Below are 15,955 nucleotides of genomic sequence, written 5' to 3'. Positions count from 1 at the left end.
CAACTTTCTCACGAATTTTTAGTGTCATTTAAAGACGAAAAATAAATGTTTCAATTGTAAATTAAACAAACTTTGTCAATCTTTTCTTTCGTTAAGCAATGTTCTTATGTAGCATTGATTCGTTTGTAAACACCATTAATATATTTGTTTAAAATTAAATACCTTTACCTATCCTAAAGGAAAATGTTTGTTCAAAAATGTTCGAAATACAAGATACAAATATTTTCTAAAATTCGGCAATGTAAATGTTAGGAGCAGAAAGTGAAACATTAGAATTTAAAAACCCAGGTGGTTGTTGAACTAAGTTGTCTGTCACAATATTTTGACTACAATATCAAAAATACGTTATTTTCATTTTTAACCACAAATGTCATGTTAATGTTTGTTTTGTAATATTTCCGAATGTGCTTTTTACGCCTTAATCCTTTTACCAAAATTTATAATTCGTTTATACTAATATTTGAACTGAAATGTTTATTTTTGTTATTCTAATTTTGTTAATATTTAAATGTATCCTAATTCTTTATTCAATTCTATCGATCTAACAAAAATATTATTAGTGTTGTGCATTTCTAAAAGCCAATATTTACGTAAGTTTTGAACACTCCTTTATGCTTTGGTCAAAGAATGGTTTAAGCGTGTTTATACCTTTTAAAAAATTGACAATCCAAATGAAAGTCTAGGATTATAGCATTATTTCCTACACTAATATTTTCATTGTTTTCTATGACGTTCCCAAACATATATTTTGGTGGCAATCCAACAGCGATCCGATCTGTTTTTGCATTCTTTCAAAACCCTTGTAGAATCATGCTCCGTTAATTGAATTCTGCTTCTGTAGGATATTTCACGGCTTCTTCTGTCAAATTGAAATATTTTCGTAAATTAATCGCCCCCTTTTGCTATTCGTTAAATGCAGGAATTGCTTAACAATGGAGGCGTGGCGAAATGGAGATAAGAAGAGCTTAAGCAACTAAACGGATCTCCAAGGAGGAGAGCTGAATAGGTCACGTGACAAAAGATTATCAAATTCGCTCTGTGACTGGTGGATACGATAGCTCATGGGGAGAAAATAAGATAGTGGGTGGCCGCTTCCAGCAATTCCTCTTGTAACGAATCATTTATACCAATTCGAACTATAAATGAGTCTATTGAGGTTGAAAGTTGTGAACAAATTGTTTAAACTTGAAGTTGTTTAATGTATAACTACGAAGCAAATCGTAATATGAGACATTTTCTCTCTCGACAAAACATATTTTGGAATACTTAAATGCAATATCGTTATAAGTAATTGTGCAAAAAATAAATATAAACATTACAAAAGATTGAATTGTGCAATGAGATTTGAAGGAGGGCAGCCTGTCATGGACGTTCGCACGAACAGCTTTGAGCATCAGGCATACATGGAGCAGCGGCTACACCAGAGCAACACCTCACCAACTGCAGGTAGTGACCCGCCGATGAAAAACATTGACCATGGAATATCCGTAGATTTGACGGTTTCTAAAAACAATACTTGCATTACGGAGTCTCGAAATCATGTGGCAAGCGCATTTAGTAAAGAAATTTCCAGTGTTCAAACACCGGCTGGTTTTAACGTGACAACCCCGTATTTATTTCAAAGAACGGACACCAAAGAGAACTCAACTGAAAATTTGGATCGTTATCCTGCGCGTTCCTCAACCCCAGTGGAAAGTTTCGACAGTGATCACGAGGAGCTGGATCCCGTGGGGGACGGACAGGGCTCGCTCGGATCCCCCGCGCAGTCGCCTATTGCGTCGCCGGCATCTCCAGGATCCGACATTGACGTGTCGGCAGAGTGTGGTGAGTTTCACGACGATTCAATGGAGGATGGTCTTTCTATGAGCGAGGCGAACATGATCATGTCGAATGCCTCTGGGACAAATAACAAGAAAAATGGCAAAGCAAATCTAGTTAAACCGCCATATTCTTATATAGCGCTTATAACAATGTCAATTTTGCAGTCGGACCAAAAGAAATTGACATTGTCGGGAATTTGTGAATTCATTATGAACCGGTTCCCGTACTACCACGACAAGTTTCCTGCCTGGCAGAACAGTATCCGTCATAATCTTTCTCTAAATGACTGTTTTATCAAAATACCCCGTGAGCCGGGAAACCCGGGCAAAGGCAACTACTGGACTCTGGATCCTGCCAGCGAAGATATGTTCGACAACGGGAGCTTCTTACGCCGACGGAAACGCTACAAGCGTCAGCAACTGGAGCAAATGATGGCACAATCCTCTGGCTACATGAGTGGCTCGCAGTCGTTTTTCCACCATCACGGTTTCATGCCCCAGAGTTCACATTCCAGCGGCATGAGCGTTGGCGGGTTTCCCTACCCGTACATGTCGGGATCATTGGCGTCACATCTACCATATGTCACACAGAACGAGCTTGCACGTGCTCAGAGCGAAATGGCGCGTGCTCAAGTCGGACACCACCCCGCCTACCTGTCACCTCCAATCAGCCATTCGCTCTCAACGTCGCCTGTTCATCCACTGACGCCATCTCCCGTTGCAAAGTCACCAGTGGCGTCACCGACGTCAACATCATCAACGTCCTCATCTACGCCAAAGGCATTCTCTATTGACAGTATTATCGGCAATAAACGTGACACTTCAGGAAAGAAGTCGCCACAGTCTAGTCCACCACCACCGGCGTCGATAACGTCATCGGCACCATCAGCTATCTTGCCGTTCAAAACAAACATTCCTACGGTAGCTGGATTGAACGGCATAAACCCCCTGGCGGCGTCACTCCGCGCAGGGGCCATTGACATTGGGCGCTTTGGAAACGGAAGTGCTTACTTGGCTCCCTATATGAATCAGGCGGCCGCAGCGGCCGCAATGAATGCTCTTGACATTGAAAAATACCGCCAGTACCTACAAATGTACGGTCTGCAAGGTTTGCATGCCTGGCAGAGGTGAGATCGCATCATAGGGCAGTGGTAGGCTATATTTCGTTTCAAAACATTAAAATGTAGTACTGTGTATTTTGAAGAGCTATTGAAGCTTATATAGCTTTTACTGAAAAAAACTTATTACATTTATCTTTCTTTAAAAAAGCGCCCTAATTCTGATTTACATTTATTACACATCAGTTGAACAGCATTTGAGAAGGTCAAATCAATTACAAAATTATTAAAAATGCATCAGTATTTTATGAAAATAATTCTTATTTATTTAAATTGCATACATGAATGTGTGCTTAGTCTACCTCAGAATATTTATTTGATATGACTTGTATCAAATGCAATATATACTACTACACAATACATAAAACCAAAGCATTACCAAAGAATTTGACATTTTCATAGATTTTTGTTTTTGTTTTCAAACATTGTGTTTATACAATATGTTGATTCATGTAACGTTTTTGTATATTCTGTGCTTGTGGTTTATGTAACTCTTAAATCTGTATGTTAGGTTATAATTCTGTGCTATTTCTTTATAATAATTTACATCTTGTTTTGTAAATGTTACTTGATGGTAATTAAATATCACATAAACATTAATTTGCTGTTGATGCTTTATTCGGTTCTCAGGGAAAGTAATCCACATACACGTTCTTCTGTGTACCTTTTTAATATGCTTTAGGCCGTCGAGGGCCTTTTGAATTAAGCATGTTTTTTTCCAGGATATTTGTTGAACTAGATAAATTACTAGCATACAATAAAACAGTAATATAACGATCTGTGCAAAAATACAACAACAACAACAACAACAAAAAAGTTAAAAGATCTGAAGGACGAAGGCGACAACAATAATTATCATGTTGGCAATAATAATATGAAAATAACATAATAATAATAATAATAATAATAATAATAATAATAATAATAATAATGATGATGATGATGATGATGATGATGATGATGATGATGATGATAATTAAACACTTATTTTTTATTTTAACTGTATCTTTATTTCTATCATTATTAGTAGTTCTAATCTATAAAAGCAATCATCATCATCAATAATATCTTTAAAATTTCATTAAAGAGGAATTCTAACAGGCGTTAACATTTAGTACCGTTCATCATTTCAGACCCGGCAATTCGAAAAGGAACAGCATTGCTGGTAAATGAGTTGTCAAAACAACAATTTAATTTGACTGTTTTTCATTCAAGAGGTCTGCGATGTGAAAACGTGAATGTGAGGGCTTTCATTTGTATTCTCATCTGTTACTAATCTGAAGAAGTCCTTTAAAAAAGCATACACAAAAAAAACTTTCACTATTTTTGTAAAGAAAATGCTCCAAGTAAACGTTTTGTTTTGTTAGAAAACCCTTTTTACATCAACACCATATCGCTATATTGAGACTTTTGTTAGCCAAATATTTAACTGTGGCTAAAACAATACCGGATTAGGAACATGTTCGAATTATGACACCTATTTGATAATTGGCAAAGTAACGGATTTTGGGAATTAATTTGTCAGCAGTAACTAGGATACCGCTGTGTATCTTATTACTTGGTACCGGGGCGCCGAGTTATACACTCTAAGTTTTATTATCTTTACGATTACCGAAAAGATTGAGATAATTACCGAAAAGAACTATTAATTACCAACAAGTATGATAAATGTCAAGAGACAGTGATCGCAGTCTTGTTAGCAATGCAATTTAGATGTGAGATAAGCAAACTAGATGGAAAATCAACCAAACGGAGTTACTAGAACGAATCTCTAAGGATCTAAGAAAATATTAGTGTTTTATTCTGATTCCGTCTGTTTGAAAGATTGTTTGCAGACGCAAATACACTTGGGGTCTACGATAAAGAATGATTTCGATTTTAAGGGTTTCTTCCAGTTTGACAAAATAATTAATCCATGAACACCAACATTTTGACACAAAGTTATTCTATTACACTATCCAATAAGATTTAAATATAAACATATACTTAACATTTAATAATAATCCGTCTTTAAGTTTAAATAAGGCGATAATCCGTCATTTTCTTTCCACTTTTCACTCACTTTTATTGCGTATTACCAAAAATTAAGATCGGATTTGGTGGTTGAAAACATTACTTTTCGTAAGTGTTGGAACAATAATTTATTTAGCCGACTTATTTTCGTAATTGAAAAGATTGCGAAATGATATTAACACAGTCTGAAATGAGAGGATAGAAAATCCCTTCTGGCATTCGAAAATGATTTTTATTTGGCATGCATTTTTGTTGAAATGTGAACCCAATTTAAATTTATGTTGTTGCTTTTGGAGTTTGGGAGGTAAATGGGATTACTTAAAATGACTTGATACAAATACCAACTCCGATCCAGTTTATTTTGTGTGGGCGTTGAAAGGGACTCCGTATCATACGGGTTTATTACTTTTGATATACAGCTTCTTTTTTACAACCATTAAATAAAACAATCAGATTTTCTTTAAACATTAATCTTAATTGTCGGATCTACAGACAAAAAGAAGAACTGGCAGGTCCAGTTGTCGTCTGTTTAAATAATGTTTGCAATAACTCGAATACCACTGAGATACATACAGTTTTATAAGGCTAGTCAAAACAATGACGCAAAACATTGAATGAGTTATTCCCCTTGGTCAAGATTTGACGACCACTAACTACGTTTTATTTAAGTAACACAGAAACAAATAAACGGTCGTTTTGATAAATATATACCTCTTTTGCAGTACTTACAAATGGGTAAATGTTTCAAGGCTTATAAAGGTTTCTTTTGTGGTTTGAAGAAGAAGCAATATTTCTTTTCTCTATCTAACAGTGTCTTACGATCAAAGACAAAGTGTGTTTATTTAACTCCACGGAAGCATTGGAGTACCAAAAATCTCCTAAATACCACCAATAATATATTGTCTTTCGACTTCTTTTGAAGAGCACTTGCAAACTATATGAACGGGATATGTAAATGTTATTTTAGACAAGCATTGATCGGGGCTCAGAGGTTACATGGGCTCTTATCTTTGCAAAGACACCCGTAAATCTTGGCAAATTGTAACATCTAAGTTTTGATACAGATTTAGGAAGGGCAAAGAGACATTCGAACAGCAACTTCAAAGATTTCCGTCCCAAACCAATGATGTAATAAAACAGTGCGGATTTAAGATGAATGTTTTTGGCAAAAGTACGGCAAAACTCTTGAAACAGAGGTGGTTATACGGGTACTTGATATTTTCCTTTATTTGTATAACCGATACAAGAACTTTGGGGGTTTTTTTTCAAGAAAATTTACCATGAGTTTTGAAAAAAAGAAGAATTACTCTTTACCGGTTTAATTTTCAATGAATCAGAAAAGCACGTCACGACCTTTCATGTCGCATCTTCCAATTAATTGTCAAATCGTCTTCATCCATATTTGGTAGAATCTTAATTGTCCAATCTTAATGGACGAAGACGTAGAACTGTCCCTTGAAGCAAAGTGTGTCCATTGCGAAAAACAGATTTTGCCAAAACATTGGTTTTGAGAAGCCATACTTTTCTCAAAACAACGTTCATAAGGTGGCTTCGAGGTCATTTTGGGAGACATGCATTAAAAGTTTAGGCTTCTTTGAGTCATTTCGAATAATTGGTGGGCTTAGAAAGACAACAAATATGTTTCATCTTCATGACAGTGTATATGGACAATTCGTATTGTTTGTATGTTACTAGTAGTTTGATATAACAACACAAAGATGGACAACAATTGCTATAAACGAGCACCCGAGCAAAAGAACGTGTGGAAAAGAACAAACAAACAACATAATGCCAATGTATGTGCATCTTCTAGTTATTTTGTACAGATACGGTTGAAGTAACATACAAATAATAAATACAACTAAATTAGGCCAAAAAACAGTTCTTTGTTTTCATTAACTTCTTCAAAAAAAAGGGATGTTAGGAAGGCATAACTTTTTTCTTTTATACAAGACAAGGGCGGTTTGGTACAGAATCACGGTTCTCACAAAAAATGAGATCCGGGATTCTGTACCAAATCGGTCTTGTTCAGGGTACATGTAGAAAATTTTGAATATAAAATAGTCAAATGTTAACATGTTAATTTAAAGAATGCATATTCTCGGAAACTACGAAAAAAACAATACTACGGCAAAAAAAAATCGTATAGTCGGGAGGAAAAACTAGGGTCGGTAGGGTTAGTGGAAACAAACAAAAGAATTACCCCTGAGTGTAAATACTGCCAATTAAGACAAGCATTTTTTCTTTACCATTTCATAAGTCCTTAAAATGCTTCAGTGGGACTGCCAGATTATGTTTCCCACAATCCCTTAGAAGTCCTTTAAGTCCCTGATGGACCAAAATAAACGAGGTGCAAAATGCGCTCCCTGACTGACACCATCAAAACCCTAACGCAAGACTCGATAAGGGGATGATCCACTTAAAATTCACCTTGGTTATCTGCCATCAGAAGAATTTAGTCCTGGTGGTCACACTTTTTTGTTAGTATAACGGACAAGGCAAACCGATTGAATAAAAAGATGACCAGATCAATTTGGCTACAAACACGTAACAACTCTGTGTTTCTCTGTCTTTGTATCTTACTTTATGACATTGAGATTAAAGAACATACTAGATTGCAAGAAAAACATATTTATTATTTACATTTAGTACTATGTGATGGCGAACATTATTTTTGTCGTTTCTGTTGATGTTTGCGATTGTATTTGAGTTTGACTTTTTGCAAGTAGGACTTCTTTGTTTTTGATTTCAACTCTTTCAACTGGGGTCAATGATTCTTTAAACGAATTTATCAAAACGATGACCTTCAGTTTGAAAAGCAGTTAACACTTTGAAAGATTTGAATCAATTTAATAGTAATTTTCTAGAGGTACACAACATTTGCAAATTCTCTGACAATCTGTGTCATTATCCGTCCAGATCACTGACCATACGGTACTTCACAGATGTCAAAGACTCTCTTACATTTTTTAAATGCTGGAACGCTTGGCCCGGGTTGATTTGGGCAGTTTGATCGATGTTCAATTGATGCTTAACGGAATTTCTGCGTCTTAAAGACTGACCTTTTGATTAAGTTGATAATAATTTAACAGCTAACGGATCTTGCACATTGGCGAAAATCTAATAATAAAACATTCACTCGTGTTTTACATGGAATACTCAACCTGAAAATCAAGATGACTGTTACGTGAAACACATCAGTGACCAATGGATTCGAATATTATGGGGCATGAAAGTGTGCATGTGTATCATACGTTACGAACAAGTTGCCATGCCGTGATATGCACAAAGTAAGGCAGGCATCGTATGAAAAAAACCTGTACTTGTAAATTAGAGAATTTTAACACGAAATCTTTCGTTTTAGATCACACAAAATGTGATTTTTTACATATCCTTGTTTTTTATTAAAATGTATTATAGTATATAGTGTTATGACTTGATCTAAGAAAATTCTACAACTACTTCATATGCGTTACTATAGCTACTGACAAAAAACTATTAAAATGTGGATTTTGGGCGATTGAACTACACGCCAGAAATAAAACGGCGAATTTGAACTTTCTTAAGATAATACTCATTAATTATTACCTACACAAAGGATCCAAAATACTTAAATAATAATGTTTGTGAACGGTCATGGTAAATGGAAAATATAATCGCTCAACAAGTGTGATGGAATATTTCCCTTAGTTTTTCATATTTGAAATATTGAATATTGTTCGATTTTAATCCCTTTTACCTGTTCAATGATATTTATATTCCGTAAGTTTCAAATACAGGTTCAATCATGGGACGGATCGTCTTTACTTTCTGAAAAGTCCACAAAGTTACAGACAGACGGGTGTATACGTACATTTGTGGTACTTTTAATAACTTTTGGTTGTTTGATCAAATGTATTTTATGTTAATGTAATGTATAAACAGGTTTCACTTAACTACGGTTATATAAACTATTTATGTATACAGCTTGTACCTGGTACCGCAAAAACATGTCGTTATCCTTACGTATGCACATTATAAGAAGTCGGTTTGTTTGTCAAACTTTTAAATGCATCTACCTTTATTTTCCTAATAAACATTTTTGTTCACAAATAAACGGCAAAATAAACAAAATGTTGCTATTTCCTTCCAAAAGCAATAAAATTAGAATTTTAATATTCTTCTTTAACGGGAACCGCAGACATAAAAGAAATTTTGTGCTTTTAATATCTCCCAAAAGGCATTGGTTAGACAATAAACACGTAACATGAAACAGCCCCGGGCTTAATGCAGATTTTGTGGGAAATCAATGATGTTTAAATAAATATTACACTCCTATAAACAAAATGTATTTTTAAGTCGTCTCTGTGAGTTTTTCAAGTGAGAACAAGGCCTTTATGAAAATAGTTACTTTTGAAAATGATATAAACCGAATCTAAACAAACACTGCCATTTCACTTATCTCTGGGTAAATTCATAAATTTCACATTTCAAATAAAATAAAACCGTGACACAAGTGTGTCAGATAAATACAAAAGTTATCCGACTAGTTTATTGCGCTGCGAATTATGGCGGGAAATATAATCGTACAAATAAAGATTTACATTTAAAGGCGTGAAGTGTTTCTATACTGTAAACTGTTGTACAAGATAATGAAAACCGAGCAAACATTAATATGATATTGGAAATCAAATTTCCATAAATAATAAATATTAATCTCGGTGTCAACTGTGGAGTGGCCTCAATAACTTTTTGGAAAAGCGACCTATAAGCCGTTCAAAAACAATAAAAATAGTCATTTCATAATAGACGATCTGTAGAAATCATCATAAAACAGCAAAAAAATATGTACAGATGTTATTTACAACATTAATGAATTTATGTTAATAATTATGAACTGCCAATGTTATTTCCAAACTCACGCAATTCAATATAAATGTTGTCAATATCACAGGACTCGTCTATCAGCATCACCTTTACATCATTAATTTCCCTGCCAGTTACTCAATTCAGTATTTTGGCTGTAATTGGCCGCATCAAGGAGAGGGGATGGTCCCAAGTCTGAATGACCCTCCAAATGAGTGGCTCTTGGGACCTACCGTGTAATTTACAATTTCACGGCAAATGACGTTGCTTTCACTTGCCAGAATATCACATTAGCTTTAGCCATAAGGAACAGAGTAGACAACTTTGAAGTACCGTTGCGAAATTTCTTTGAGTTAAGTCTCGTTTAAAAACCACGTGAGCGAGAGAATATGGATATTTCTCGCCTCACTGGACTGAAGAGCTTCTTATTCACAATGGCGGACAAGCCACCTGCTTTTGCGGGTTACATCGCTTTGATTTCTTCTGTGGAAAAATATTTGACAATGCAAAAGCAGATATTGCTAATTTAGCGTGCATTATTTACAAAACAGCAGCATGAATTGACCGCAATGTCAAGCCATAGGGTTGACCGTCAGAAACAGATTATTAGTAGTTGCTATGATGACTAGTGTGAGTCACAATAAAAGTGCAGACATCCTACAAAATACTTTTTATGGGGAATAATATTTATTTTACTCAATGGGTTTGATTATTAACTTTATACGATTACGTTTATGTAAACAATTTCTTTTATTGACAAAAAAAATGCACTCACAGAACCTCGGAAGGAAACTCGGTGCAGTTTTCTCCAAATAGTTTCACACCATATCGACTTCTTTGAAATAAAAAATGAAATTGTGATTAAGTGCTTTATACTCGAATACTACAAAACACTGCAAGAATAATTTGGGCGTCTGAGAGTGTTCTAAATATCACTAATCTGTACAATTACAGAGGTTATTATAGTTTATTCAAGCGACTTTTATACATTCAGTACCTAAATTTGATGACAACGATTCAGAAGTATTGATATTCACAGCGATTCAAAGAGCGTTGTGTTTATAATTTACGCCACTTCAATGAAATATCAATTTTTTATAGAAAGCAGTGTATAAATTTAAATGCTGTTGAGCATTGAGTTTGTTTGTGTTGAAGCAGCGTGGTATTAAATCATTTGAACGGTTTTCATGCTCTATTTAGATAATCTCTGGTGTCGTTTAGTGCGAGCGGCGGGATCGATCCCACTCAGACGCTTGCAAACACGCGCGGGTGGACCCGCGACTGGGGCGCTTGATCCACCAAGCACCATTACCCAGGCCGGCTGCACCGTTCCTGGTGCGCAACCGTGACTGGCACTGTTGACCTACAAATGCAGAAACTTATTCGGACGCGGTTTTTACGTGTCTTTGGTTCTACTAAGAACTTGCATGTACAAGCTGGACCAATGGAAATATTTCTAAACACCGAAACAGAAAGACCGATACTGTTATGCCTTAACGTGCCACCAACAAAAGAGTCTATTTATGTGTGCACAAATGTGCCTGAATCAAGAAAGGTTTTGCTAAAACATGGTGTGTACTCAACAGCCTCAAGTTGTGACTGCCGCCTTTATAAAACATGTTGATTTATGAACACAGCCTGAAACTGAAACAAAAGTATTTTCGTTCTTGTACCCGTCGGCAAACATCGTTATAATAATGCAGTTTCGATTGAATAAACACTCATATTATTGAAAGTGAGTGAAACAATTAAGAAACAAGTTGAATAAATAATATATCCACAGTTTAAACTGCGATGGTTTGTTTAAGGTTTTAAATGGATTTCCAAAACGCAACAATGCCGTGTTTCGAACAAAAGCACCGCGTTGCCTCGTCATCGAGAGTAGGCTCTATATCACCAGTATTTTAAGGGTATTCGTCTACATAGTATGCCTTTCAAAATTAATGCGTTGATGTTTAGCGTTAGTGTCCATTTTCAAAACCTAACAAAGTAACCTTATGTCGAGAAAATTATCCACCAGCATTATAGTAACCTCACTTCAACCCCTTAAACAAAACAAAGCTTTGAGTGACTATCCGACAATGCCTATAAGTATCTTCTATCGGTCGGAGTGGAATATAGATGTTCCTCCTACCCACATCTCTGTATCTGGTCAGTTCACACATGATATATTATACAGTGTATAAGCATGGTGCATGTGTCCCGCGGGCACGTGCTACAAGCAAGTAACGGCAAGACTCGTTACCGATTTCCGCCGGGCCCTTGGATTGTATTTTTTGTGTACAAGTTCAACAACTTGATGGAGATTCTGCATGTAGCCATTACATCTTAATTTCTTCAAAACAATGATACCGCAGATTATCTTTTTGCTCTTATAACTTAATGGTGTTTCAACACCCATTTGGATCACTGTCCGCCATGTTGTTTTTTCAAAGTGAGCTGGTCTTCGACTGGAACGAACCGGCTAAGCAGCCTCCCCAGTGTGTGTGTGAAATATTATGATGATGGTTCTAAATTAGCATGGAAATAATTGAGTTTGTTTTATATATCATCATATAAATGTAGAAAGGTTGGGTAGCCCCAATACTCGTCCATTGGCCGCCAGTGTTAAAACCTGAAAAGGCCCTTCTGTGAGTCGTCACCACCCTCGTGCAGGGTGTTCTGCGGAAAACTGGTTGGAGAACTTGTATCCAGAACCCGGGTGCAGGATATTTTACGAAAATGATATATTCTGTTAATTCACAATTAAAATCACGTAATTGGGACTGCTCTTCCGGTGCCAAAATATCAATAATTACAACCTATGACGACTCATAAAGACGGGCATGAAGACGCCACGACCTCAATCAGGCAGTATAAGCCCCATAGCTGGAGGGCAACAGCAAATGTCAGTCAACACATGCTCCCCCACTCCTCGGGTTACCCGCTACTCGAAGCCATGTCGCTGATACTGAACCCATCACCGAGCCCAACAGTAATTACTTTGTATTCAAATACACCATTTGGCAAGGAGGGGCGCGCATCTCAAGTGCGCTCGCCAAATTAGTCATATTACGCCCGATGACTTCATGAGCATCCCACAACAATGTGGAACAGGATAAGTCCCAACTCGGCTAATATTTTCTCATTTTGGTGGCAATATTTTTAGCTAATGCTATTTATTAGTTGCCCTTGGACAAATGTTAGGCTGAATTGGAAAACAATTAGTTTTGTTCAGTCGTGAAATGAATACTCGGAGAGTGTAATTGAAACAACTATCGAATTAGACAGCGATCAGATGTTTGCGTCAGGTGGGTAGTTTGTAGGTCTTTTCATTGAAGCTGATGATGTTGATGTGAGAAGAGATGTATTTCAAATCAAGTTTTAATACAGCTGTTAAGAGTGAGTGGTTTAGCATATCTGAAAAATGCATTGAAGATGTCAAAACAGCACCATTGGGGTTGGCGTTACAACGGAAACCCTTTTGAACATCCTTATTATAGCGTGAATTTAGACACGAATTGTATGTACAAGCATGCAAAGATGAAAAATAAAAGTAACAATTATATTTGCCAATTTAAATTTAATTGAATTATATTTTATTGCATCAATGTAAAAACAAAAAATCAATCAATACCGATGAACATAAATAGGTTAACATTGGATTTGAGACAAATAATTAGATATCAAACATGCAAAGGGATTTGGCCACGACTTATACCAACATCAGTTACGGCCCTCTCCCAATTTAAATGAACGTCATGCCATGTTGAAATGGACTGTAACGAACAGTTTTGTTCTCTGCTACGTGTTGACCACCATGATTACTTAATTTGGAGAACCAAATTTAATGTAACGAGCAACTTTGCTTAATCGTTATTGCGGTAATCCCTGACACATAAACAATGCCGGGTAATTTGTATTTCATATCATAATCTACTTAATTTTAATCCTTAATGAAAATAAACGAAATAACTTTGCTTAATTTACTTACAACAAACACTTTTCGCAGATTAAGTTACACGAATCGAAAAGAAATCAGATTAATATTATCATAAGTCGATCTGAACCCTTAAACAATTCCAATCTGTCATATGCCATAGTTTCGAAATTTCACTCAACTTTTTTCTTTCTAAAAATAACAGGTCACTTTCACCTATAAGTGTTTTAAACAATAACAGAAACACACACATACAGGAGTATGCGTGTAATGATGTCCATCATAGCCAAGGCGGAATTAACAATTACAGTTCGCGCACCAATGTTAGGATGGCAAGAAAAGTTACCATCTTCGTATAAGGACACCATCAAATGACTTCAATATTACCTACATTGTTGATTAGAATGCTTAATTGACATCAATCATTTGAATATGGTGATTTATAAGATGTTTGAGCAAGAGTTTTCGATCTTACACTAACCCTAAGTCAGGTACAAATATCATTAGCATGTCCCATGTTAGAATTAATTCCCCATATGTGTAGTTTCAATCAAAGGTCCGTACTAAAATATGTGCACTAGTCAAAATTTGATTAATATAATGACAGTGGCCTGGACCTTCCCCTTAAGAGTCACACATAGTTATCGCCATAAAACTATGAGCTTCCCCAAAACTCATTACTATCAAGATAACTAAGGTTACAACCAATGTCACGGACTATTATAATAATATCCACGACAATTTCCGACTGAATCAGCGGACTAAAGACTGACCTTGACCCTGATCCTAATGTAAGCATCCAGCATCTTTCGATCTAGTTCCAGTACTATCCTCGCACCCCGCCTAATTAACACGGGTGTAGGTAAAGGAGTTGCAAAATGTGCACAACTTGTGTATTTTGTTTTTAACCTTGTCATCAAAGTAGGGTAATTTTATAAAATTATTTTATTCTAAAAGGGAGGTAACTAAATTCGTTCTATGCCTTATGGGGCTTACACGGGTGGTCTACTGAGGTAGATATATATAAATATATAATAAGCACGCTATGGATATGACAAGAATGCAGGGGCGGATCCAGGAATCGAAGTAAGAGGGGGCATAACTTAGGGGCGTACGTATTGACTTGCGCCCCTCCCTCAGAACCGAAATTTATTTGGTTTAAAGTGTTGGCTGGGGGATTTAGGGGGTACTCCCCTGACATTTAACCGAAACCTTTCCATTGTAACGTACGATAATGTAGGTATTTTCTCCGTTCGTAGACAGACCATAATACGGCTCGTTGGTCTAGGGGTATGATTTTCGCTTAGGGTGCGAGAGGTCCCGGGTTCAAATCCCGGACGAGCCCTAACTTTTTATTATTTGCATTTAACAATCATGATCGAGTGATTGTAAAGCTTGGTTCGATAAAATTAAGATAAAGCACCTACATGTTCGGGGCTGGCATATTGTCATGTCTTGATCAACTTTACGAACACAAGTAAATTTTGTAATATTATACATGTATACGGTATTCCATAAATGTGCTTCAATTGCATCCGACAAGGGCACTAATGATAACATTTATTGAAAATATGAATAAAAAAGCAAGTACCCTCAGCCAAACTATTGAATTATAACTAATGACATTTGAAACAATATTTATGAATCACAACCTTTCTGTGATTGTGTTTTTATTTGTTTTGCATCCAATAATCACGGGCAATGTTGCCCTCTTTGTCACATGACAGATTTATATCAGCTGCGAATGAAACGTTTATTACAATATGACCCTGGAAAAACAAGCTTATTCTTGCATTTGAACCTTCGAGGAGCCATTTGCATATTATTTATGCGTGTTTATACTCTACGTTCATACTACAATAGGAATGGAACCCTGGAACTCAATAGGTCACAGCAAAGGTCCCTTAAAGTGGCTGTAAATTGTTCCCTATCTGCTTTCTCTCATGAAAGAGCAAACACGGGGTGGTATGGTGCAGGGACTTGTAGTCAAGAGCCGTTGTAAATAAAGAAAATGTTAGTGAAGTGGGTAAACATGATGAAAATGAAACAATAAATAATGCTGAACATTTAATGAGAGTTTTAGCAAGATTTGCGTGAAGTTTACCGATAAACATGGACAATAAACTCTAATATAAGCAAGAAATGACCGAACCAGGGCCTATTTAAATGCCTATACTACTTACATTATCTCTAAGAACAATACAAGTATCATTCAAGGCATGATAAAGGCTATAATTTTT

The 15,955-nt window shown here is 36.1% G+C and overlaps 1 protein-coding gene and 1 non-coding gene across 2 annotated transcripts; both read left to right on the top strand.

Moving 5' to 3' along the window:
• The first annotated feature begins 1,184 nt into the window (after positions 1-1,184).
• LOC128214833 (forkhead box protein D1-like) lies at positions 1,185-3,134 on the top strand. Its single transcript, XM_052921507.1, has one exon. The coding sequence runs from the start codon at positions 1,338-1,340 to the stop codon at positions 2,949-2,951; it is 1,614 nt and encodes a 537-aa protein (XP_052777467.1). The 5' UTR covers positions 1,185-1,337; the 3' UTR covers positions 2,952-3,134.
• Positions 3,135-14,988: 11,854 nt separating this feature from the next.
• On the top strand, positions 14,989-15,060 carry Trnap-agg (transfer RNA proline (anticodon AGG)). The gene has a single exon. It is a non-coding gene; the product is annotated as a tRNA-Pro (tRNA).
• Positions 15,061-15,955: the final 895 nt, after the last annotated feature.

This window comes from Mya arenaria, chromosome 13 (assembly GCF_026914265.1).
Source record: "Mya arenaria isolate MELC-2E11 chromosome 13, ASM2691426v1".
NCBI lineage: Eukaryota > Metazoa > Mollusca > Bivalvia > Myida > Myidae > Mya > Mya arenaria.
Note: the sequence above shows the minus strand (reverse complement) of the source record. Positions and strands in the feature narration are given on the sequence as shown.